This window comes from Salvia hispanica, chromosome 6 (genome assembly GCF_023119035.1).
Source record: "Salvia hispanica cultivar TCC Black 2014 chromosome 6, UniMelb_Shisp_WGS_1.0, whole genome shotgun sequence".
Lineage (NCBI taxonomy): Eukaryota > Viridiplantae > Streptophyta > Magnoliopsida > Lamiales > Lamiaceae > Salvia > Salvia hispanica.
In genome coordinates this window covers 35,942,654-35,966,940 of record NC_062970.1, presented here as the reverse complement: position 1 = coordinate 35,966,940, position 24,287 = coordinate 35,942,654, and the positions used below count along the sequence as shown (strand labels likewise).

Sequence of the window (24,287 nt, the reverse complement as noted above, 5' to 3'; positions counted from 1 at the left end):
AAAATTGTTAAATAAAGTAAATAGAAACAAAAAACTAGGAGTAATTAAATATTTTAATGAGAGAAAAGAGAAATATCTTTACAAATGTAGAAAGTATACATTTTAATTGAGACAAAAATATGAACATCTTGAATGTGACCACGAAATTGTTGCAACACATAATTTGCCTAAAGTGTTCTTTGGAAATTGCCTAGATTTAGCCAATTAAACATTTGAATTTTCTATTTATTGGTGTTCTTTGAAACAATTATAGCTTCACATGTGAGTGCCAATCAAACAGGAACCTAAAAAAGCATTTCAAATTAATTACCTGGACTTAAAATAAAGACATGACAATAAACCAAAACTCAGTTCCTATTGTACACAAAGCCATGATACAGTGATGCAACAGAAAAGCAAGAGAAAAAAGAACAAGAAAAAGGAAAAAAAACATGGTTAGACAATAAACCTTTAACTTGAGCAGCAGCTCTCTCTAAAGAAAAGTTGATCTAAATCATCAAGTGCAAGTGGAAAGGCAAAACACATCTCCACTAACACAAAAGTTAACAGCCATATCTCTCTTAAGTTACATCAACTGAGGACGAGCAAGCCATGTGGACCTTCGAGGCAAGTGCACAGGCACAGCCCGTCATCTTGACGCCTAGAGAGGGTTTGCTTGTGCACTCGTTGCAGGCTCCTTGAAGAAGCACAAGAGCTGATTAGTAACCATTGGGCCACATTTGGGACTGCTTAGGCTGTCCTTGAGGGGCACCCAGTGTGCTGTCTCTTGGGTTCTGTTGCTGGTCGAGCGATATCCCAGCCTGCGAATGGTAGAAATTCGGGTACCCAGGGGCTCCGTAGTTCTGCGACTGCTGCTGAGCTTGCCTGAAACCACCAGGCTGCTGGCTTTGTCCCTGATAATTGTAATAAGCATTCGATGGAACAGCTTGCACGGTTCTTGAACCTTGCCCGTGAAGCCACTCATTCTGGAAAATGGCAGACGTTATAATACAAGACTTCTATCAGAGACGTAAAGAAATTAGCTGGAATCAATTGGAGAGCATATAAATGAAGGGTTACCTGCTGCTGTTGTTGCTGCTGCTGCTGCTGCTGCTGCTGAAGAGCGAGCAAGTGACTACTTTCCTTGTACTGAGCCAAGACTTCCTCATAGTTAATAGCTGATCCAGATGAGGCGGCAGGAGGGTTCATCTGATAATTTCCGGGGACTGTAGCAGTATTCCCAAGGCCACCATATCCAGACGGGACAGCTGCAGACTGAGGTAAACTACTAACTGCAACACTACTTTTATACTGGGGGAGTAGAGCGGCCAGGGACTGATGATACGTGCTGTTACCAGCAAATGATTGCTGAAAAGCAGAAGGCATGTATGTATAGCTCTGAGGCATGAAGGGATAGCTAATCATGTTGGCATATGGCCCCAGAGGAAGCGTCGGCTGAGAATATGGATGTACAGCAATATGTTGCTGGGGGAGAGGAGGTCCAGTGGCAACACTTGTTCCTGAGTGCGATTGTGGAGTAGGCTGAGATGATGAATTAGCACTCTTCAAAGCCTGAACCACCCGATAAGCATAATCAGCCACCAGGCAAAGAGATATGTGAAAAGTGATATATATGGTAGTATTGTTTACATTTATAAGTAGACAAAGATAAAGAAGACATTATACATGAGAGAAACATAATTTATACAGCACCAAAGAAAGATGGGTACCTCAGACATTGCTGAAGCACCAACAGAAGAAACAGAGTTCCCATATTTTGCAGCCATAGAATGCGAGACAGGAAACTGCGAGTATTGAAGATCAGAATCTCTAGCAGAGTGAACATTTCCAGCCAACAATGCGCTTTGCAGTGAATTTGGGTATGACTGCTGCTAATAATAATTACAAAACAAGAATAAGCAAAAGTCAAAGACCTTAATAATTCACATCCACATATAAATGAACACATTCACTCACCAAAGAGATGTGAGATCAAATAAAAATAGGAATAAAGCAGCATAAGAAATTATATGTTGTTAAACTAGAGTGAAGAATCTAAAGATCAAGGAGTAACTCTTCAAAGTTTGTCTCAACTCGGGGACAGAAAAGTTACTAATGTATCACATTCATGCATCAACGCAAAAAATCAAGAGCACTATCCTTTTACTGGTACTAATAACTGCTATCCAAATAAGGTGAGAAGTAAGGAGGCTATCATTTGAGCCTAATCCCCCTCTTCCTACTCATTCCCAAGACATGTGCATGAAGGGAAGTGATTATGCCCACTCAAAGATGATCTTCTACACTTTCCATTTCCAATCACATAGAAATATACCCATTTTTTGGACTAAAACGGATGAGAATATAGTTTGAAGGCTGTTAGAAAATTCTCACTTCAGGTAAGAACAGGTATATATTCAACTGTTTCCATTTCCAGTGCAATCTTAGAAATCAAATAATATTCTTACTAAAGCAAGGGGCTAAATATATTACCATGACATTAGAAAATTGGGCAAGATTGTGCATCTGAGGACTTGTCTCATTAAAAGCAGCATTCAGCCTTTGAGCATCATCTAAGGCATAACTAGGATTCGCAGACTGAAAAGGATATTGATTTCCATGAGCCACTTCAGTACTCTCAGGTTTTAATTCTTCTGGCTGTGAAGCAGAAGGTGCATCGTATGTCTCCGCAATGCCACCATTAGGACCATTGATATGGAACCTATCAGATGTATCTCTAAGAGAATCATCAATATAATATTCAGACTGTCTGCAGCAATGGAACAAGAGATTTCAGAATTTTGAAGAAGATAAGCAATATCTGGAAATCACTAATAATCGTACCTAGTATCCGCATGCCCAGCTGATGAAGTATCAGTCTCATTATGCCCCTCATCCAAATTACTTTTTACGGTCGCAGATGTCAAACCTCCAGTAGGATATGAAGCGTTCATGCTAGGTCCAAAACTACCAAAGCTTAAGTGTGAACATTCTGCTGCTTGAGCTTGCAAATGATCAGGAATTACCACCGAAGGTGTATCTTCTTCAGATGGAAACTCTGTATCATCCTTATCTACACTTAGCTGTTGGATATTTCGGGTGACTGATGCCACTGAAGCACCAACTTCTTCGCCTGCAAACAATAGACAACTTGAACCTGAGGTAGCCACCAAGGCACCAACATAAACATAAGACTAGGATTCTTTGAACCATACACATGTATGACAAGGTGACTGCCGTGCGGGAGCCAACAATCTATAACATACATTTTCCAGCCTCAAAAACTGACGCTCTAAAGTCATTTTCTTTTTATATATCATAAATAATATTAATACCATAAAAAATTTCAAAAGCAGAATCAAATGTTAGTTTCACAAGATAAGTAGCCTACTAAACGTTCTTCAAATTTTAGGTGGTGTTATACTTTAATTCAATAAAAATGAAATCCAAAAGAGAATATACCTTCATGAAGCTCGTAATCAGGATCCTTGGACTGGTACGGAGCCATATTTTGATACAGCTCATTCTCAAATAGTGATGAACTTCTTGAATCATTCTCTGGAATCTTCCTATCGGATACAGGAACAGAATTCAGATCATTTCCACCAGAGTTTCCAATATCATCATCTTCTCTTTCTTGAACCACTTCTTCCTCATAATGGTTATCAATTTCTTCAGATACACCAGATGCATCTGGATACAGCTCACCATCAACTGTATATTCTGGGACAGGAATAACATTTGTAGAAACTGGCTTCTCTACAGGCCACTCATCAGTATTGGGAGCATGCTGAACTGAAGAAACTTCTGCCTGATTAGCTTTAGAAGCATAATTTGAAGTAGATCTTAAATGGGGAAACGGTTCAGTTGCTGGGGCGTCTTGAAATTGGTGATGAGATGCACTCGGAGCATGAGGTGCTTTATTATGCGGCTTTCCCATCCTCACAATATCAGCCATGGAAACTTGACCAGGAACACCCCCCCAGGCAGATTGGTATCCAGAAGGTGTCTTTGCAACAGATTGCATACCATCAGCTGCTCCCAACAAGGATCCCTTACTCTCAGCAGCGCTACTATCACTACAACATATCAGTAGAGGAAAAGAGCGTTAATAACAGCAAGGCTTCTGTATGGTAGAAATAAATTACTTCATGACTGTCACTGATAGATTAATAAGGTTTCATCAGAAAGATTAAATATTATACTTTCAAGGGATCCATAAATTTGAATTGAACACTATCACACACATGCATTATTATTCATGACATTAAAGAATATGAGGATCTAAAGAACATAGACATATAAGGCAAAAAAAGGCCCATTATATTACATACTCCCTCCATCCCATAAAAATATGGACATTTGGGACACCGTGGGTTTTAATGCCCAATTGGTAAAGAGAGAGATAGAAAGAAAAAGTAATTTTAGTATTGTTAGTGGAGAATGGGCCCACCTTAAGAAAGAAGTTACCAAAAATAGAAGGGCTTAGATGGCCCAAAATGGAAAATGTCCATATTGTTATGGGACGGGGGTAGTATGTATTAAAGAATCCCGACCACATAGAAACATGGATTCCATTCTTAAGAAAAGTTTATTATGAAACACAGAAAAAGCAATAACCAAAACACTGATATGTCATTCTTCATTGAACTTCAAGAGCAAGTTAATATATGAGTACTATTGTAATAACAGCAGGCCTTGACATGCCTCTATAAACTTAGAAAGGCTAATGAAAACCAAGGATAACACAAATAAGCAGCAGACTTTACACCAATTCATTGATTTAAACATTGAAGTACAGATTTTTGACAAACTGTAAGAACTAAGAATTCAGTGAAAACAAACCTGAGGCCTGAAGGTACTTGGCTTCTATTATTTACAGAAACACCAGCTGCTGAAGAAAAGTTACTTTTATACGAAGCTGATCCATTGTCTTTCTTATATGTTGGCTTTCCATGCATTGACTCTGATAAGAAAAAACTTGTTTAAAGACATTTGCAAAGATCATTCTAATTGACCAAACGCAATTAAATCGAAGCTACCATACCAGAAGCACTGTATGTTGCAGATGCACTGTAAGCTGCAGAAGCACCACGGCGCTCAGCGCCATTCCTGCTGCGTCTAGTTGAACTATTAGCACCATGCGACCTCGAGTCATAGCTATCTTTACCCTGGAACATAACAGTTGTAACAAACAAATTAGGATGTCACTGTGCTTGTTTCAAATAATATCGAAGCTGTAACATAAGTTTTCGTACTAGGTCAGTATCTCATTAAAGCAGAACCATTATGCATATAAAGGGTAATGCAAGAAAAAGAAACCAATTAATCCAGGTAGCAGACCACAAGCCATAAACGTGTCATAAAATTATTCCAGCAGACACATGACCTCATGAATAAGATATTATGCCAATATAAAAGTTGTTTCATTTATAGTATTGTAAAAAAGGAGAGTCTGCTATCAATACAGAACCTATGCCATAAATAACGAACCTCTTTTTTCTTTTCTCGTTTGCTCTTCACCTCATGGAAAGGAACTACACAATTGTAAAAGACATGTCAGAGAAAATTTTAATCAAATAAATAATTACAATGATTTCAGCTTCAATTCCATTAGTAGGTTAGTATACTGCTGCATTTAGCCGATGAGCCAGCAAACAAGTATACACACTTATTCTCCATTGAAAAGCAATTCAGTCAATAAAGACACGAGCTACAACTAATAGTATATGCATTTTCCAAAAAAATAACCCCACAAAACCAGAACGAATATGTCTACTGTATATCGAGAAAGAATGGCATGATGCATGATACTGTACCAGAACGGGCCAGTACAACAGAACCTCCAAAAAGATCTGTGCATAACATGGCCAAAAAGTGAATAAACCAGTATCCAAGGTTTCGGAAAAAAAATATTCCACTCAAACTTGTTCTTATCAACTCATAAGTTGCCTTTCATACACCACCTCCAGCTAATTACTACTACCATTTACCAGCAAAATCCCAGTTCAATGCATATGATAAATTTACAAAAACATAAAGTTCAGTACCAATCCTGAGATGGTCAATTTTGCAGAAACTATCATCTAGTTAAGAAGTGAGGAAGCCGTCATTTTGAAAATAATGTTCTTATCAGATTTTCAACACAATATAGCTCTAAACTTTTTTCGAAACACCCACACAATGTAAAAATCGTTTCTTTGAATCTCTTCCTAATATAGAACTCCTACTCCAGTACTTTTAAAAAAAATTATCAGACACAAAACAATATTAAGATTTCTGGTTTTTGCGCCACGATGTCTTCACTAACTAAAAAGTAAGAAAGGTGTTCCTTTTCAATTAAAACATCTCAAATCCTCACCAATGCATCTCTTCCTTGCGTGACTCACAGTAAACACACTGCATAGAAAGAAATTAGGGCTGGGTAAAGAAAATACCCTGACATATGAGACGATCAACTGCCTCGTTAGGGTCCATATTACAGTCCTTGAGAGCAGCGTAGATCTCCGCGTCGGAGCAGTTAACTATCTCCTTCAAGCTTAGCACCACCTTCCTTGCCCCCGCGGGAATGGGCTGCACGGCGCCGCCGCTTCCCCTGGTTGTACTCATCCTCCCGGCAACAGATCTAGGGCTACTCCTCGCCTTATCTCCTTGTTCAGTCAGTTTCCCCTCTTCTTCTGCTCCAATTTGGCTCAACGCAGAAAACAATCAATCCCTCTCTCTAGCACGAAATAGAGTGAGTGGTGCAGTTATTGGAATTGGATTGTAGTTGTGTGATGAAGCATCCGCAGCTGGTTGCGAGATTTATCAGAAACCCTCTTCTCCCTCGCCCTCTATCTATTTAAGCTTGAGTTTGAGTATATCTTCCTCACTCGCCCCTTTTTTTATTTCTGTTTTTCTTTTATCTGTGCGTGGGATGGTGTAGCTTGTGGGTGGTGGGGCAGGGATAAAACTCTAAATTTATTATTTGATCTCATCCAAATTGAAATTTAAATTTCAATTCCGTTCGATCTAAATTTTCAAAACTGAATTAAATTTATAATAGCATAAATATTTTTCCATAACTCTATAAAATTACAAAAATAATATGCGTATAAAAAACATAAATATACTTAGGGGGTGATCAATTGCTAACTCATCATTTAATTACTAACTACAACTAATTTAAGACCATAGGATTTTATAAAATTTGCGGTCTGCAATTTGCCACGTGTAATTTTTATTTTTATTAATTAAATAAAAAAACAAAAAAAAAACTACCAAATTGGGGTTTTAGATGAAAATGTCAATATAGTGTTTTGAAAATATCTAACATAATGCTTTGAGAATGTTAACACATTGCTTATATTGATATTCTACATGTATTATATTGTCATATTTTTATATATTGTGTCGATATTTGTGTTGTACAAAAAAATTAAAAAAATTTGAATTTATTTTCAGATTTTGACGTCGGAACATATGCAAGTGAGATCTCGTTAGAATCCTTATGAAATTATCTTTATTTTGATATATGTTTTCCGAAATAATAATTTAAATCGAGAAAGTTATGTGCGTTTTAAAGTTGTGGGAAATTTTTCAAAAGTTAGTTACAACTAATATGTTGTAAATTAACTTTAATACTCTTTGTTGACTTTTTATTGTTACATTTTAGGATTGATGATCTAGGCCATTAATTTAAATATCTCATGATTATTATTTAGTTAGTAATTAAGTGTCGAGTTAGCAATATAATACTTTCTTAAATACTTAAATTTGAACCTTGTTTTTTTTTATTACCATCGTGGCTATCATTTATGCCACCTCTGATTTGAAAGTCCACCATTGCTCCTCCCTCGATGTTGTTCATCTCTTTTTAGTATATGTGTATAGTTTTTCTGGTAGTGAGTTTGATTGGAGGTGACAATGTTGTTCTCTCTTTTTAGTATGTGTGTATAATTTCTCTGTCTGGTATTGAGTTTGATTGGATGCGACAGTATTGTTCAAATCAATTATCTAAATATCATTTTTTTTCTTGAAATTTTGACTAAAAATTACTTTCTTTTATATTTGAACCTTACACTGTAATAGCATCAATCCCCTTTTTCGATTTTCTTGACAATAAATCTGGTATGCATGAGCTTTGATTGTGAAGTTATTTTTCAACTCGTTACCCTCATTGTTAAATTTGCGACACAAATGATTTCGCCTCATTTATTTTTTAATGTTCTAAACTTTTAGGAATTCTAGTGTTGTATCTCACAGCACATATATGTATATTATGGTATATTATGGATTATCAAAGTAGTTTGGCCAAAATAATATGATGGTGAAACTTAAAAGCAAATCAACATAATACTAAATAAATTGTGAAAGTTCAATTTAAATAGATAACTATATTTGTGTCTCTATCTGAAGAAAGCTAGAAGCCTATAAAAGTTCCTTAAGTTTTAAATATTTTAGATTATTCAAAATTCACGAATATATATCCAGAATATTTTCATTTAAGTGTTTTTGCGTGAATTGATGGTGAGAGATATATCGGCTCCATATAAGAATTTCTAGAAATTCAAAAGTAAGAAAGTTGTAAAAAAATATTAAATTGATGGGAAAAAAAAGACTCCCATCCTGGAAATAAAATATATGAAAATTTAAACGGAGTATCTTGTGTTTTTTTTTTGTTAAAAAAAAACTTTGTTTGAATTCGGTCAAAGTAAACAGAAGAATTTCCAAATAAAATCATAAAGGTAGTTTCTATTTTAGTCAATCTCAATTTAGGAGTCTCATTTAAAATATTTCAGAAATACTCCCTCCGTCCCATAAAAGTTGAGTCGTATTCCTTTTTAGTCCGTCCCAACAAAGTTGAGTCATTTCCTGTTTTAACAAAAGACAAAACATCTAATCACTCTTACTTTATTCCATCATTTACTTTACTCTCTCTTATCTTTCCTACTTTTTTCATCTCTCCTATTAATTTAATATAAATTCTTAATCTCCGTGCCCAAAAGTTTTGTATCAACTTTTATGGGACGGAGGGAGTAGTAATAAGTCAAACATCTCGCTAACCTCATTTCACTCACATTTTTTTACTATAAAACTAATATACTCCATAAAAGTATGACTCACATTTCACTATTTTTTGCACCAACTTTCTTTCACATTTATTAAAATTCATGACGGATTCAAATGAGACTCTTAAAGTGGGACGGATAGTGTATTTCTAAGTTGTAAATTAAATTCGCATTCCACTATTTTTTTTCATCAATTTTCATTTACATTTTCTTATAATATGTGCGGTCTCAAATGAGACTCCTCCGGTGCGACGGAAAGAGTAATTCCAAGTTATAAATTACTATGTAATATAAGTGAAATAGTGGAGTTTGATGAATTAAAGAGAAATGATAAACCTTTAAACAATTTCCTCACATTGGGGTGTATCATTATCATTATGATTATTAAAACTTATAAAAAAACTCAAAGTTAAATCCATTTATATAATAAAATAAAATCTATCTTTCCAAATATAGTAGTAAAAATAAAGTAAAACAAAATGCACTCAAACGTTCGACCGTTATATCTGCGGCGATCTAATAGCTTATACACTCAAACCCTAAAACCCCAATTCAAAATCATTTCTATATAAACCTCTCGCATTTTATTTCTACCATATCTCAGCGGCGGAGGAAAGCAGATCTCAAAGCACAAGCCAGCACAGCCTTCCGCCGCCGTCCTGATTTTCAGCTCCGTCCAGCTTCGAAAGCTACTTCTGTTTCTATTATTCCGAATTTTATTTCAATTTATTCGAATTTGTTTGGATTTTTCTTGAGAGGAATATGATGATTGATAATTGTTGCCCCAGGCTTAGTTTGCATCTAAACATTAGTTGCAACGTGGTGATTGACCTTTTCAAATTCTGATGCCTCTCGTAACTTTTCACAGTTTGTCATTTTTTTAGATCTGCGTTTGATTTAAGAATTTTTTAATTATATGATTATTGATTTTCGTCGCCTCAGGCTTAATTTGCATCTAAAAATTTAGTTGTAATGTGGTGATTGACACTTCTAAATCCGATTCCTCTTGTAATTTTGTATAAATTTTTCCTCTATTTTTTGATTCATTGAGATATACTCCAATAAGAGACATGATGATAATCTACCCATATAGATACATAATCTGCATTTGAATGATGAATACTTTCATGCACTACCATCTGATCTCTTATCAATATCTCAAGTTTATTTTTTTAATTAGGACATATTTTAAATGCAAGCGAATTTGTTGTCAATTAACTGATATCCTGTGGTTAACAAAAACAAATTCACCATCTTTCGGCTGAGATTGCTACTATTTTTTTAATATTATTTATAATAATACTAAGGTTTATTTGATTCATGCCCTTGGTATCTAATATCAAGAACTGTAATTATATGTCTTGATATTTCGTTTTTGAGGGCACAAAACAACTTGAACAGACCTTGCGACACAGATTACTTCTCTATAAGTTTTCTGTTACTAATTTCCTGTCTACATATTCATTCAAAGACATTCATTTATTTATAATTCCTTTTTGTATCTATTAGAATCCAATTCATTCTAATTTTCCCTTTTGTTGACCCTATTTAACATTGGCGTATGCAAAACTGGAAAATTGTGTTGGCGGTTACCAATTATATTATATACCAGTACTGAATGCTCTATAATACTCCCTCCGTTCCATAGTAATAGTCATTTTGCCATTTTGGTATGTTCCATGGTAATAGAGTCATTTCCCTTTCTAGTAAAAGTCAACACATTTTTTCACACCTACTTTATACTTTTTTCTCTCATTTATCTTTTTCTCTTTTCATTTTCCACTTTATTCTCTCTTTACTTAGAGCATCTGCAATGGTGCTTAGGCCAGCCATTCTCTCCCCGCCACGTCAGCAACACTAAAAAAACCACCTGCCACATCGATTTAGGCCACCATAGGCCAGTCGCAGTAAAAAAAACAATTCAAAATATACTACATTTACGGAATTAAAATTAAGATTAAAATACGGAATTAAATTTACGACACATATATGGGAAAATTCATTAATTGCATTTAAAAAAGTTACATAGATAAAAAAAAAAAATTACATGCATAATAAAGAAAAAAAAACTATCGCCGTGCAATCCTCCGTGCCCACAACTTTTCAATTATATCCTTTTGGAGTTGAATATGAGCATCCACTTGGCGCATGTTGGCAAATTCCTTGAGTCGGTCGGCTTCATCGAGAGGTACCCCCTGTCGTACACTAGGGGTGGCCGTTCCGTGGCTTGGACCGGCTTCATCGTCACCGACCCAACTAGTCGGTTGTACGCCTTCGTCTTCGACGATCATGTTGTGCGGGATAATGCAGGCGTACATTATCTCGGAAACGCATCCGACATCCCACAAACGCGTTGGGCCCTTAATTGCCGCCCATCGAGGCCGGAGCACACCAAATGCGCGCTCCACGTCCTTGCACGCCGACTCCTGTCGTTGCGCAAAGTAAGCCTTCTTTTCATCACTTGTTTGTCGGATCGTCTTCACAAAGACCGGCCACCGAGGGTATATCCCATCCGCCAAGTAGTAGCCCATATCATGCCGGTTGCCGTTGGCCACAAAAGAGACAGGCTGGACCGACGCCACGACACTTCTCGTTAAAGAGGGGAGACGAGTTCGGGACGTTGAGGTCGTTGTTCGACCCGGCTACCCCAAAATACGCATGCCAGATCCACAGCCGGTAATCAGCTATGGCCTCGAGGATTATCGTGGGGTTCTTTGACTTGTAGCCGGTCGTGTAGGCCCCCTTCCAGGCGATCGGACGGTTCTTCCACTCCCAATGCATACGGTCTATCTTTGCCTAACATCCCGGGGAACCCATGCTTCTCCCCGTGCATCTGCATCAAATTCGACAATCTTCGGGAGTAGAGCTTTGAAGGTACTACTCACCGGAAATGCTTGATCACGCCCCCAGAACTCCTTCAGACATTTCGGGCGACGACTCACCGATGTGGAGGTACTCATCCCACATGTCTGCCGCGCCTCCGTAGGCCAACTGCCCGATTGCCGCCGTGCACTTTTGGATAGGGGTGTGGCCGGGTCTGCCAGCCGCATCGTGCCTGAAGCGGAAACACAGATATTGACGCTCCAATGCCCCAACGATGCGCATAAACAACTCCCTGCGCATTCTAAAACGCCGCCGGAACATGTTGGCGGGAAACCGCGGGTACTCTGCAAAGTAGTCCTCGTACAACCGCTGATGTGCAGTTACGTGATCCCGATCAATCACTGCTTGGTGGTGGACAACTCGTGGAGGGCGAGGTATCGCCTGCTGTTCTACCATACGCATGTACCGCTCCATCCCGCGGTTCATGTAGGCCTCCATAGCCTCGTTCATCCTCCGTTCGTACTCCTCGGGATCCCCACCACTACCACTATCGCTACCACCCGCGTTACTCATCGCTCGATGATGCTATTGTACAGAAAGTTAGAGAGAGAGAAAACTCGTTAAAACAAGTGGTGCAAATGAAAATGAAACGAAAATCGCGTTTATATATGATTTAAAAAAAAAAAAAAAAAAAAAAAATCGGCGCGGCCGATCGGGCCGCCACAATGGCGGCTAGCCGATCGGCGGCGCTTCGGCCAGCGACGAGCGATCGGCCAGCCCACGCCGATCCGCTCGCCGATTTCGTGTTTGCCGATTGCAATGGTTCGGCTAGCGCGACGAATCGGCTAGCCGACCATTGCGGATGCTCTTAACTCACCTAACACATTTTTTCTTAATCTTCATGCCAAAAAGTTTCGCTTTATTTTTAGGAATTAGATTAAAATGGAAATAGTTTTTATTTTTTGGAAACCAATGCAGTATTTGAATCTATGGATAATAGCCAATTAAATCGTGAAGTTTGGTCTAATCTTATTTGTCTTATAACTTTTAAAATTGGAATTTAATTTATGAACTTTCTATTTTTTTAATAGTCCCATTAATGAACAGAATATCATTTTTAACGAGGTTAGAAATGACATGGAGTATTTCTTTAAAATAAATATTTTTTCTTGTACACTCTTTTATTTTTTTAACTAGTATTTCTTTTCTTATATTATTGAAATATTTTCGTTTTTAACATTGCTAAAAGACTATGATTTGTGCATGGATTGTACAACGGAGAAAAATTAAAATTTCGTGATTTAATATTTGAATTTCAAATATTCTAAAACTAACCAAAATTTGATCTAACTTCATAATTTAATTGATTATTATCCTTAAATCTATTGTTCGTTTTTTACGGAGCTCGAATTAATCTTAATAGATTGCTATGGCCTATGGTCGTATCGTATCCAACCCATTAATCTTAATAGATTGCTATGGCCTATGGTCGTATCGTATCCAACCCATTTTTATCGTTTTAGCACATCATACTTGTCTTTATTTTAATGATACCCCATCATCTCCTTAATTTTGCCTTTTTCAGTAAATACTTTTGAATACTTGAGTTGTATTTGCATTTCTATTTCTTTATCCACTGACCACCATCGAAATTGTGAAGGTATAATAATATAACATCAATGATATTGTGTTAATGATGGAATTTATTACTACTACTAACATTTTGGTCTTATCATTTTTATCCCAACTTTCAAAATTTATCACAAATACTCCATATAAGGCCATGTTTGTTTGGCACGGATTGTGCCATGAGAAAGTAATCTGAATCCTAATTATTAAATTCCGGTGTTTGGTTTGATAATAAGAAAATCAGGAAAGTAATCTGGTTCCTAATTTTTAAATTACTACGCTTGATATGATTTTTTATAAAATAGGGAAAGTAATCATATTCCTAATATCAAGGAAATTTGATGTAAAATCCGGGATTCTTTTTCCTCCCTCTAACCCAAGTATTCTTTTTCCCTAAACCAAAATTGTAGAACTACGTATTCTTCTTCTTCTTCGACGGTTTTTCATTCTTAAACTTTTCTTCATCATTCTTAAACTTTTCTTCCTCAATATGGTTCTCAAGGAAAATTATTCTCATGCAAATTTAGTATTCAATGTACAAACTTAGTATTTCTAACGCCGTTTCGATGACTATTATATACATATACACAAATTTAGTATTCAATGTACAAACTTTTTTCTAAAACTTCTTTAATTATTTTTCTTATGTGTTCATAATCTGTTATTAATATTGTAGAAATTAAGTTTTCCCAAAGTCAATTGAACTCGCAATCGATATCTTTAGTTGATTTCAAATTAGCGTTTAATATCTTTTGTTTCTTGTTGGGGCTCTCCATACATTGTTGTCTATATAATATCTCACTTAGTTGTTTCAATTTTTTCCAATTCAAATGAAACAAAAAGTGCAGATTTTGGAGTTTTGCAGAGATTAGGGTTCTAAAAAGACACGTTGCTTCTCCAACTGCATCAGTTATTTCTAATTAGTAATTAATAGTACAACTAAAAGTAGTTTATTTAATAATTTTTATCAATTTATTAGATTATTCCAAAGAAATAAAAATTTATAGTTTTGAAATCTCCAAACACAGTATTTTAATTCCTCGGGGTTCATATTTCTAGTAATCGTATTCATAGGAATGATAAATTTTAAAAACCATAATCCAAGAAATCATATTCCTGAAAATCATAATCCAGGAAATCATTTTCCTTAACAACTTTACTTTCCCGTCAAACAAACACGGCCCATATGTGTTCTATTTTATAAATGTAGTAAATTTATCCAAATTTTATAACATTTTATTAAATAAATGTAGTAATTTTATCCCAAGTTACTTTCTATGATTTAAACTTCACTTCAAACGGTGTAAGTTGTACTAGTAGTATATGAGAATGCTAATTTAGACTCTTGTAGTATTTATTAGGAAAGTATCTAAAAAACGATTGATTATATTGATACAAATTAAAAAAGATGTGAATATATTTAATGGGTTTAAATGACGATTTAATGTTGGGATAAACCTTATAGTACACCGGAAATTAAAAAAAAGAAGAAAAGAAGGTGCTCTTGATTATCGAAATGAAATCCTGGTTACCGTTGCCTTAATTAAACACGTAGACGGTAGACATATTCCAAGGACATCACTTTCCTTTGAAAGTCGAGTCAAAACTAGGTTATCTTCTTCTATATTCAAAATTCTTAGAGGAAATTAAACAATGGAGAATTCTTCTGATTCTGAGTGCCAATTGAAAAGAACATCATACTTTTCCGATGAGGAGAGTTCCAACAAAAATCAAGCACGAAAACGCGCCTCCGCCACCCTAATCACCACCCAATTGAGCAACACGCACAACCTCTGATTCGCGCGGCGTGGGCGGGGCATTTCCTGGTCTACGACTCCCTCATGTTTGATCTGATTCACAAGGATGCGGCGCTGACCGACGGAGCTGCTGCTCTTCACTTCCGCCGCTCTTCACCAGATTCCAAGGCAGCCTCTACCTCTGGGGAGTTTTCCGTGGCGATCAGCCTTGCTACTACTAGTATTTACTTTCTGCATAAACTCATTTTGATGTTAAAATTGTTCATAAATATAAATTTGATGTCACATTTTTACTCTATACTACATTTATACTTACAATTCTCTAAAAAGAATCCCCTTTTAGTTTAAATACGTACTCCCAGCAGTTTCTTTGACTGCTCCGGCCGCCTTCATCCTCGTCCTCATCCTCGCAACGTCCTCCCACCTCCCACAACCTGCGTAAATATTCGACAGAAGCACGTATCCCGCTGTGCACCCGGGATCCAACCTCAAAATCCTCTCCGCCACACGCTCTGCCACCTCCACCTCCCCTCCTCTGCACCCACTCAACAACGCCACCCATATTGACACATTCGCCTCTACAGGCATCCCCTCCACCAACTCCTCCGCCTCCGCCACCTCCCCACTCCTACACAATATATCCACCATACATGCGTAGTGCTCGAGCTTCACCTCAACCCCGCTCCCCCTCCTCAGCCCCTCGAACAACCCCCTCCCCTTCCTCCACAACCCTGAGTGGCTGCACGCGCTAAGCAACCCGGTGAAGGTGATCCCATCCGGCCTCACCCCTGCCTTCACCATCTGCCCCAGAAACGTGACTGCCCACTCCCCACACCCGTGTTGTGCGCATCCAACTATCACCGTGTTCCAAGAAACCACATTCTTTTTTTCTATAGCTTTGAATGAGCGGATGCCATCGTGTATGCTCCCACATTTGGTGTACAGCACCACAAGGGCGTTCCCCACGAACACGTCTGTTTCAAACCCTAGCTTAACGGCCGCGCCATGAATCCCTCTCCCAAAATCAAGAGTTTCAATCTCATTGCTTGAATTTAAGGTGCTGGTGAAGGTTGATTGATTAGGAAGTACGCCTAATCGGATCATTTTTAGAAAAACCTCCAATGCGGATTCATGTTCATCGTTGGCACCGTACCCTGTCAAAACAGAGGTCCACACCACCACATTCTTGAACAATTTCTCATTGTAAATCTTGACAAATTCTTCAATTCTCTTGCAATTGGCGTAAAATGTGATCAATGATGCTACAATATATGTATCAAAAGCATATCCAAGCTTTGCAATTTGGCCATGGAGTTGAATCCCTAAACAGAGCTCCCCAGTTTTAGCACAGCTTGATAAAACAGAGCATAAAGTGCTTGAAGTCAGTTTCACTCCGATCCCTACCATCTTCACGAACATTGAGAGCGCCTCCTCATTCCTGCCCATCTGATCGAGTCCGCTGATCATCGTAGTCCACGAGATCACATTCCTATCCGGCATTAACTCAAACATTGAACTCGCCTCCTCTGCTCTCCCATTCACAAACAACCCATGGATCATTGCGTTCCACGCAGCCGTGTCCCTCTCCGGCATCTCCTGGAACAGTCCTCTCGCCTGCTCGACCATCCCGTTCTTGAGAAACGCGCTGATCATCGTTGTCCAAGATACAACGTTCCTCTCAGGCATTTCAGCGAACAACTTCAGGGCCATATCGAGGCTTCCACAGCTGATGCAGCCTTTGATCATCAGATTCCACATGATTAAGTCTCTTTGCGGCGTTTCATCGAACAGGTTGAGGGCTTCGTCCAATTTGAAGTCGTTCACGCAGGAAGATATCATTTTTGTTCGTAAGTAGACATCTCGAGATGAAATCGTTTCATTTGGGGACTTTTGGTATTGATTGAATCCCCAGTTGATGGAATTGCTAGGTTTTGTGGGGATTTTTGATGAAAACAAAGGCGTTTTAGAATCGGATAAATTTTTCTGGATAAAGGAAAACTTTTGAATTTGCCGCGAAAATTTAGCATTTCTAATCATTGTGAAGAAATCCTCTCATTTCCGGCGAAGGCGTTATAAAAATGCAGTTGTGAGTAGTCACAATATATTTTACCAATATTTTTATAAATTTAAATAAAAATAATAAATATGTGATTTTATTTTATTCAAGTCTCTTTAAATTTTTATTTCTCTCCACTTATTCTAAGAGAAGAAATGAACTGAATATAGTCAAGGGAATAATAGTCACAAGAAAATTGTATATTTTTTTAATTAAAATAGTAAATAATTTACTAAATCACTAACAAAATGAATTGAGTTTTATTTAGATCGAAATCATAACAAATTAAATATAAGTGAATAATATCGCCGGGATATGATCAAAGTATAACTAATATTAAATGCATAACTAGAGAATACAAATTTAGTTCACCAAAAAATAATTTTAGTTCACTGTAAGAGTGATTTAGTTCGTTATAATTTATAGTGAAATATTTAGTTCCACTGAAATGGTATTTTAATTCATTCCGTGTTTTCAAATTCGTGTTGTGAACTAAAATATCTTTATAGTGAATAAATCGCTCTTAATTATAGTGAACTAAATTCATATTCTTTAGTTATGCATTTAAGTAGTGATTAATTGTAGGAGTATATTTTGAGTAGGATGTGGAGTAGTACTTATATAGTAAATATATTGATTATCTAACTAGTTTATACTATGTCATAAGAAATACTTCTGACAAATCATTTCTGTTTTTATGATACAGAAGATATTTTTTTAAGGTTTATAACCCTTTTTGAAAATGGCAAAATGCTCATTTTAATTGAAATACTACTAGTTTGACTAAAATCAAAACTTCGAATGAATCAAGCTCAACTCGACACTCACAAATCTATGTAAAGCTTCAGAATTACTACAACATTATCCAGCTAGATACTATGGTTATAGTGCAAGATTTGGAGAAAAGAGAAACTAAAGATAGATTCACAACAATATTCAAATAAAAAGTTGGGAGGTGTAGCAGATTGTGAGGCAAGCAAGAATCCACGGCCTTCAACTTTTCCTTCCATTGACACAAAGCTTCCAACTTTATCCAAAAATCTTAATCTAGAACTAGAACATTCAGCCTCACAAGAAAAGAATTATCGCAATATTAATTTAAGCGTTCATGGCACTTATAAAACCCTTCAAATCTGCACAAATCACATGTACAAAAGCCTCAAAATTTTCTTGATATTCCTTTGATCTTGTTATATATAATAATCAGTCCGATTTGGGATAGGATGGGCGTTAGATCTGTTGCAGGGCTTCTTCTTTTTCTCAATTTTTGCATGTATGCTGTAGTGTTGGGAATTGGTAGCTGGGCCATCAATAGAGCTATTGATCATGGCTTCATCATTGGTATATAACTATATGCATCATATGCTTATATTTGAATCTCTCAAAATAATTGTAGTACTGTTTGTGGAACTATTTTGGTGCATGGCCATCTGAATGTTTGATTTGTACAAACAGGTCCTGGATTGGATCTCCCGGCACATTTCTCACCGATCTTCTTACCGATGGGGAACGCAGCGACTGGCTTCTTTGTGACGTTCGCCATGCTTGCTGGGGTGGTGGGCGTTGCTGCTGCTATCTCGGGCCTCAACCACCTCCGCCACTGGGATGCCGGTAGCTTGTCTGCCGCTGCCACTGCCGCTACCATTTCCTGGACCATTACATGCCTTGCCATGGGGTAATAATAATAGTAAAAGTGTGCATTTATTGGGAAATAAACATTAGACATTTAACATTTTTTTATTTTTTTCAAGGTTTGGATGCAAAGAGATTGAGCTGCACATCAGAAACTCACGTTTGGTGAGTTTTGAATCACAATTCAACTATTTCATTTTTTTTAAATTACCAATGAAAAATCAACTAGTTTTTGTGCTCAAGAATTTATTTTTGTATTGATATGCAGAGAACAATGGAGGCTTTCATGATTATTTTGTCTGGTACTCAGCTCTTATACATAGCTGCAATTCATGGAGCTGCTTCAACCTCAAGAATTTGACCCTAATAATTTCTGTTTATGACTTTGAGTCAATCGTATAATTTCATTTTCTAAGATGCAAATTATTTTATCAGCTTTTTTTGGGTTATTCATCTTGTTGTAAGGTTTGTAAGCCATCTAGTAATTATTCCTTTTAAGGTTTGTATTATTGTCTTTGAATTCTAAAAATCAAACTTTGTAAAACAAAATATAACAAGATTGAACACCCGATGTATATTTATCTTCATTCGATTTATTAACACTAATGCTACTATTTCTTATTACGAGAGTGAGCAACGAAAGATTCAAAAATTCAAAACAAAATGTATAAATATAATGTAGCAATCACCATATCAATAACAACGATCATACGATGAAACAAGGTCAGAAACCTGACAACTACACAGACTCGAACAAGAATGAAAAGCGAACCTTTTCAAGTTTCACAACTACAGAGGTTCCTCAACCAATACCAAACTGCGTTACATGAAACTCAAGGAGAAAACTCGCCTATCCACTGCAAAAACGAAGACTAGTTTATAGCTTACCTTTCGCATAATGCCTATACACTAGTGAGACTTACAAGTCGCAATCACCTTCTCGCTGCTATTTCTTCTTTACTATCCGAAAGAGTCTAAGAGGCGTGCTCACGAAAAAATCTCACCCAGCAAGGCACAGGGAAAAGGGTATTCGTCATGCTTTTATACTGCAATGGTGAGATGATGGGATTCAGAAAACATAAACCAAATGAACAAATTTACATGTAATGAGAGAGTGATCGAGTTTTTGTTTCGTTGCATCTTTACGATTAGATGGCTTTTCACAATCTTGTCAATTTTTGTCACGATGTGAAGTGAAAGCAACATGTGTTTGCCAATTATGAACAATACATGACATGAAGATTATTGCCTGTCCATTATTTTCATGGCCCCCTTCAAGAGAAGCTCTCCAAATCCAACTATTCATGCATAGCGTTTTAGATAAGAAGTGTGTGGTTTTTAGATGCCATAAGGTCTATTCATCATCTTCATAATGACTTCAAAATCAAATCCAAACACACGATTTACCAATGAAATCTTTAAGTATTTTTATTTGATGCATGCCATCCATTCATCAATCAGCTGAAACAAATAAACCTTAGTTCTGGATTTAGGACCACGAGTAAATAGCCAGGAATTATTTACTGGAAATTCGATGGGGTTTCCGACTTTTATACCGATCCATAGATCAACTTAGGGTGGCAAAGGATTTAGAGAAGCTCATTTAATCGGTCTTTTACCTTAGAACTCAGTGGAGAGAGAATCAAATCTAATAGAGCAAGAATAATTTTCTTGTAATCTCTTTCTATTAAATTTGCTCCTAATCTCTTTATACAGAGATTACAAGGGATCTTAATAAGGAAGACTTTCTTGAAAATCAAGCTAGAGTTTTCAAGACTCAATTTTTAATGAGCAAAAAATGAAGCTTAATTCTACATGTAGCAACTTCAGTTCACAGTCCCTAGCAAAATTCTTCGGTAGAATTACTCATGGAGAGATAAAAAACAACTATACTAATAAAAGTATAATTGTAAAAAAAAAGAATCAAAATTCAAGCCATACTGTGTATAAGAATTCGATGAGCAGTCAACTAACCGTAAATTATCTATCCGAGCTCGTAAACAGTTCAAATAGTCCACAACAGCCCTTCCATGATGTCGTTTTCACGGGACGAGGAGGAGGAACCAGCAACGGCTGCAAAAAGACATCAAACAAGAGCAAAAATTAAGGAAAATTTACCATAAAACAAAGTTGAATTTGCAAACACAGAATAAGCACCTCAGTGACTCCTGAATCTTTCACAAGATCCGCTCCATTATCATGGGTAGCAATTGGGGCATTGTAAGACAGACTTAACCGTTCATCAGTTTCTTCTGCTGATGTCTTCAGATCAGAAGCCGCCTCAACATGCTCAACAGACGGAGTGGATACTTCTGCAGAGCCCTTTTTCTCGCCATTATCCTTAGATACAAACGGAGAGCTCGCGTTCACTCCCAAACTTTCGCTCAACAGTGAAACCTTATCCGAGTCAACAGGAGGCACGCAATCCACAACGGCCTCACTTGCCTCTACAATTGCGACGGTAGGCACAGCATCAATTTTGTCAGCGTGAGATTCATCATCTGAGCTGCTGCTGCTGGTGCCTGAGCTCTCAGATGACCCTCCATCATATGATTTCGTCTCGGTTTCATCGTGGTCAAACTTGCCACCTAATTCACTCCCATTTTTGAATTCTCTTTCGACTGGAACAGCACTGTTCCCCTTCTCCTTATCCTGAGAAGTGGTTGAACTAGCCGGGCCAACATCGCTCTGGTGCTTCACAGCTAGGAAATTCACCCAAGTTGATTCAAATCAATCAATGCAAATAAACAAATGCAACCTAAGATCTACTCTCATAGCACATTCCAATCTAAGCAATCAGTGGTCTCAAGACACAAGCAATGTAATCACGAAACTATTCCCAAATTAGTTTCCCCGAAAAGCATTTGCAGCATAACAATAAAAATCAGAAAAATGCTCAGAAATCCCTGTCCATCTACCCTACCCCCAAACACACGCGCACACACAAAATTGAATGGAAACAATATATATTGAGACGGATTAATGGAGAAAGCAATCGAAAAAACACAAAACAAGATACGCATAGAAAGTGTAAAGCTAGAAGAGATGGAGCAATGATTGAACGCGTGTAGGTAACAATATTTAATGGAAATAAATACCATGCGTAGAAGCAGCAGGGGAGGGATTGGAATTGTTGGTGTTGGGCTGAGTTCCCTTCCTTTTGGCAGCCTTACGCTTCTTGGCGCCTGAAGGCATGATTGTTTGGAGAAGTCGAATTATCGATTCTCTCTCTCACCAAAGCGGAATCTCAATGGAGATAGCGAGAGGGAGAGAGAGAGAGATGATGCGAGTTTGAAAATGGTGGGATTTTTTTTATTGTAAAATAGTACTGGGCCCACAGATTGGTGGTGTGGGATGGTTGGTTATGGCAGAGAGAGAGTGAGAATAGGTTAACCATCGATTTAACACATTTTTATTTATATAACCATTGCATAACTCAATACTCATTTCCACAATTGTGCAGTTGTGCTCTATTCGCCACACAGAGCATCATGTAATTTCGTATTTTCAATTTTGAAATTTTTTCGTATTAATATTCTAAATCTCAATTCTTTACTTAATTATTTATAATATAAGCGTTATGATTAATGAATAGTTGAAAGAGAAAACTGGTCGACATGGTTTTAAACAGTCCTGGGCTTATAAATTTATTGACAATGGGCATCTTATCTTTTGTGGATAAAACGTTTCTATAACATTATTTAAAAAGTACCACGTCCATTTGTCCATAAAAAATAATCTTATTTGTGAATAATGCAAGTTTTAATAAAATCAATAAAATTCACAATGGGACGCTCTAAGCGACGCCCTGTGCATCGCCACGTCAGCATTTTATCCTCCTCCTATTCCACCTGCAGTGGGGCGGACTATAGCCCGCCCTAAGCATTTTATCTATTATTTGAATATTTAAATACTTCATGATGGCCTCCGTGAGTTCCTCATCTGTCAATTCTGTTGTGTTCATTGCTGCACACCATCCTACAACTTCTCTGTCAATTGAATGGCTCAACTCCGAGTTGTCAATTTGTTCCTGTATCAATTCCGTCTCAAGATATTCTTGGACCAGGGGGTTAATAACATCAATAGCATAGAGATTCTCAACATTTAAAGGCCTTTCCATCCCCCCATCTATGCTAAAAGTATATTTTTCCCCATTATAATCCAAGCAAATTGTTCCATAGAAGACATTGATAATGGTCTTGGCAGTACGCAGAAAAGGTCTCCCTAAAAGCACGCCACTAGACTCAGCAGACTCATTATCATTCATCTTGATCACATAAAAATCAGCAGGATATAGAAAATCATGCACTTTGACTATGACATTTTCCAACACCCCTTCAGGACAAATGCAAGTTCTATCTGCTAACTGGATCACTACCTTGGTAGCAACCATCCTTACTCCAGTCAATTTCTTATAGATCGAAAGCGGTAAAACATTAATGGACGCCCCTAGATCACACATAGCATGCTCGACCATGATGTCCCCTAGAGAGATGGGTAATGTGAACATACCTGGGTCGGTGCATTTTGAGGGCATCCTTCTCTTTTGTATCACAGCAGACACATTCTCCCCGATAACAATCTTCCCGTCTGGCTTGGTCTTCCCTGCAATGAATTCCTTGATGAACTTGCTGAAAGCAGGCATTTTTAGGGCTTGCAAGAATTGCAGGTTGATTTCCAATTTGCTAAAAATCTCCATGAGATCCTCTGTATCATCCTTCTTTTTCTTTGCTTCCCCTCGGTATGGAAATGGCTTTGTTCGCTTTACTGCATTTGTGGAAATCCCATCCTGGGTTTCATCAACTCCCTTGTTTCCTTCCTTGTTCACTTCTTCAGGTTCTGGGTCTAGGAAGAATGGTTCTCTTGGTCGAGGTAGGGATCCCCCTAAATCTCCCTTCTGGAGGTTATCCTGAACAAGGATTCCCCTGGGTCTAGGGCTATCCCCTTGATGCATCTGACTTTTTTTTCCTTCACTAACCTGCATAGGTACCTCCTCGTCAATTTCCAAAGTCGGTCCTTCATAACCCCGCCCAGATCTCAAGGTGATTTGACTAATGTTTGCTCGGTTTGGTGGTTTGACAGTGGCAGGAAGTTTCCCTTCATTTCCCCGCATTTCATTCAAGGTAAACTGCAATCTGGGACAATTGCTTTGCCATCATATCCATGGCGGCTTTATGTTCGGACTGAGCGTCTTGCAGTTTGTGCACCACGTCATTGTTGGAGTGCAGGTTATTCTGCATGAACTGCTGTGAATTTACTAGGTCATGGACCATGTCATCCAAACTCCTTTGTGGCCTGGAGTTGAATTGATTAGAATTCGGTCCTTGACCTTGATTCTGACGATAGTTCCCAATTGTTGTA

General features: G+C 37.4%; 4 protein-coding genes and 4 non-coding genes across 11 annotated transcripts; 5 read left to right on the top strand and 3 right to left on the bottom strand.

Moving 5' to 3' along the window:
• Window positions 1-336: 336 nt before the first annotated feature.
• On the bottom strand, window positions 337-6,882 carry LOC125193979. Of its 2 annotated transcripts, none has more exons than XM_048091954.1 (10): window positions 6,417-6,882; window positions 5,473-5,516; window positions 5,027-5,150; window positions 4,825-4,945; window positions 3,442-4,058; window positions 2,824-3,112; window positions 2,473-2,749; window positions 1,710-1,871; window positions 1,060-1,551; window positions 337-965 (listed from the first exon to the last, which is right to left on the bottom strand). In XM_048091954.1, the coding sequence occupies exons 1-10, from the start codon at window positions 6,586-6,588 to the stop codon at window positions 699-701; spliced, it is 2,565 nt and encodes an 854-aa protein (XP_047947911.1). In that variant the 5' UTR covers window positions 6,589-6,882; the 3' UTR covers window positions 337-698. The 2 variants fall into 2 exon arrangements, with proteins under 2 accessions (XP_047947911.1, XP_047947912.1); XM_048091955.1 differs by having other exon boundaries at window positions 1,710-1,868.
• Window positions 6,883-9,787: 2,905 nt separating this feature from the next.
• Window positions 9,788-9,878, top strand: LOC125197653. Its single transcript, XR_007172186.1, has one exon. It is a non-coding gene; the product is annotated as a small nucleolar RNA U31b (small nucleolar RNA).
• Window positions 9,879-9,941: 63 nt separating this feature from the next.
• Window positions 9,942-10,032, top strand: LOC125197655. Its single transcript, XR_007172188.1, has one exon. It is a non-coding gene; the product is annotated as a small nucleolar RNA U31b (small nucleolar RNA).
• Window positions 10,033-10,092: 60 nt separating this feature from the next.
• LOC125197603 lies at window positions 10,093-10,178 on the top strand. The gene has a single exon (XR_007172139.1). It is a non-coding gene; the product is annotated as a small nucleolar RNA Z195/SNORD33/SNORD32 family (small nucleolar RNA).
• Window positions 10,179-10,347: 169 nt separating this feature from the next.
• LOC125197634 lies at window positions 10,348-10,490 on the top strand. The gene has a single exon (XR_007172167.1). It is a non-coding gene; the product is annotated as a small nucleolar RNA F1/F2/snoR5a (small nucleolar RNA).
• Window positions 10,491-14,957: 4,467 nt separating this feature from the next.
• Window positions 14,958-17,294, bottom strand: LOC125196676 (pentatricopeptide repeat-containing protein At5g46460, mitochondrial-like). Of its 2 annotated transcripts, none has more exons than XM_048095282.1 (2): window positions 15,555-17,294; window positions 14,958-15,469 (listed from the first exon to the last, which is right to left on the bottom strand). In XM_048095282.1, exon 1 carries the CDS (start codon window positions 17,273-17,275, stop codon window positions 15,578-15,580), a length of 1,698 nt encoding a protein of 565 aa, XP_047951239.1. In that variant the 5' UTR covers window positions 17,276-17,294; the 3' UTR covers window positions 14,958-15,469; window positions 15,555-15,577. The 2 variants fall into 2 exon arrangements, with proteins under 2 accessions (XP_047951239.1, XP_047951240.1); XM_048095283.1 differs by having other exon boundaries at window positions 15,595-17,294.
• Window positions 17,295-18,436: 1,142 nt separating this feature from the next.
• On the top strand, window positions 18,437-19,435 carry LOC125196270 (membrane protein PM19L-like). The gene is made up of 4 exons (XM_048094719.1): window positions 18,437-18,635; window positions 18,750-18,969; window positions 19,046-19,091; window positions 19,195-19,435. The coding sequence occupies exons 1-4, from the start codon at window positions 18,518-18,520 to the stop codon at window positions 19,285-19,287; spliced, it is 477 nt and encodes a 158-aa protein (XP_047950676.1). The 5' UTR covers window positions 18,437-18,517; the 3' UTR covers window positions 19,288-19,435.
• A 135-nt stretch (window positions 19,436-19,570) lies between these two features.
• On the bottom strand, window positions 19,571-22,231 carry LOC125196269. 2 transcript variants are annotated; one of them, XR_007171843.1, is made up of 5 exons: window positions 22,025-22,231; window positions 21,084-21,628; window positions 20,901-20,999; window positions 19,863-19,972; window positions 19,571-19,783 (listed from the first exon to the last, which is right to left on the bottom strand). XR_007171843.1 is itself a non-coding variant. In XM_048094718.1 (4 exons), exons 1-3 carry the CDS (start codon window positions 22,119-22,121, stop codon window positions 20,907-20,909), a joined length of 735 nt encoding a protein of 244 aa, XP_047950675.1. In that variant the 5' UTR covers window positions 22,122-22,231; the 3' UTR covers window positions 19,571-19,972; window positions 20,901-20,906. The 2 variants fall into 2 exon arrangements, 1 of the variants encoding a protein (XP_047950675.1); XM_048094718.1 differs by having other exon boundaries at window positions 19,571-19,972.
• Window positions 22,232-24,287: the final 2,056 nt, after the last annotated feature.

What these genes read in the sequence shown, in the direction of transcription:
- LOC125193979 (XM_048091954.1), bottom strand. Translation starts at nt 6,588, where the DNA reads ATGAGTACAACCAGGGGAAGCGGCGGCGCCGTGCAGCCCATTCCCGCG. An exon ending in AACGAGAAAAGAAAAAAGAG is followed by an intron (nt 5,151 to 5,472) that starts GTTCGTTATTTA and finishes GTTATGTTCCAG; the next exon opens with GGTAAAGATAGCTATGACTC. An exon ending in TGCAACATACAGTGCTTCTG is followed by an intron (nt 4,946 to 5,026) that starts GTATGGTAGCTT and finishes TTTTCTTATCAG; the next exon opens with AGTCAATGCATGGAAAGCCA.
- LOC125196676 (XM_048095282.1), bottom strand. Translation starts at nt 17,275, where the DNA reads ATGATTAGAAATGCTAAATTTTCGCGGCAAATTCAAAAGTTTTCCTTT.
- LOC125196270 (XM_048094719.1), top strand. Translation starts at nt 18,518, where the DNA reads ATGGGCGTTAGATCTGTTGCAGGGCTTCTTCTTTTTCTCAATTTTTGC. An exon ending in TGATCATGGCTTCATCATTG is followed by an intron (nt 18,636 to 18,749) that starts GTATATAACTAT and finishes TTGTACAAACAG; the next exon opens with GTCCTGGATTGGATCTCCCG. An exon ending in ACATCAGAAACTCACGTTTG is followed by an intron (nt 19,092 to 19,194) that starts GTGAGTTTTGAA and finishes ATTGATATGCAG; the next exon opens with AGAACAATGGAGGCTTTCAT.
- LOC125196269 (XM_048094718.1), bottom strand. Translation starts at nt 22,121, where the DNA reads ATGCCTTCAGGCGCCAAGAAGCGTAAGGCTGCCAAAAGGAAGGGAACT. An exon ending in CCCTGCTGCTTCTACGCATG is followed by an intron (nt 21,629 to 22,024) that starts GTATTTATTTCC and finishes TGAATTTCCTAG; the next exon opens with CTGTGAAGCACCAGAGCGAT. An exon ending in AAGATTCAGGAGTCACTGAG is followed by an intron (nt 21,000 to 21,083) that starts GTGCTTATTCTG and finishes GTCTTTTTGCAG; the next exon opens with CCGTTGCTGGTTCCTCCTCC.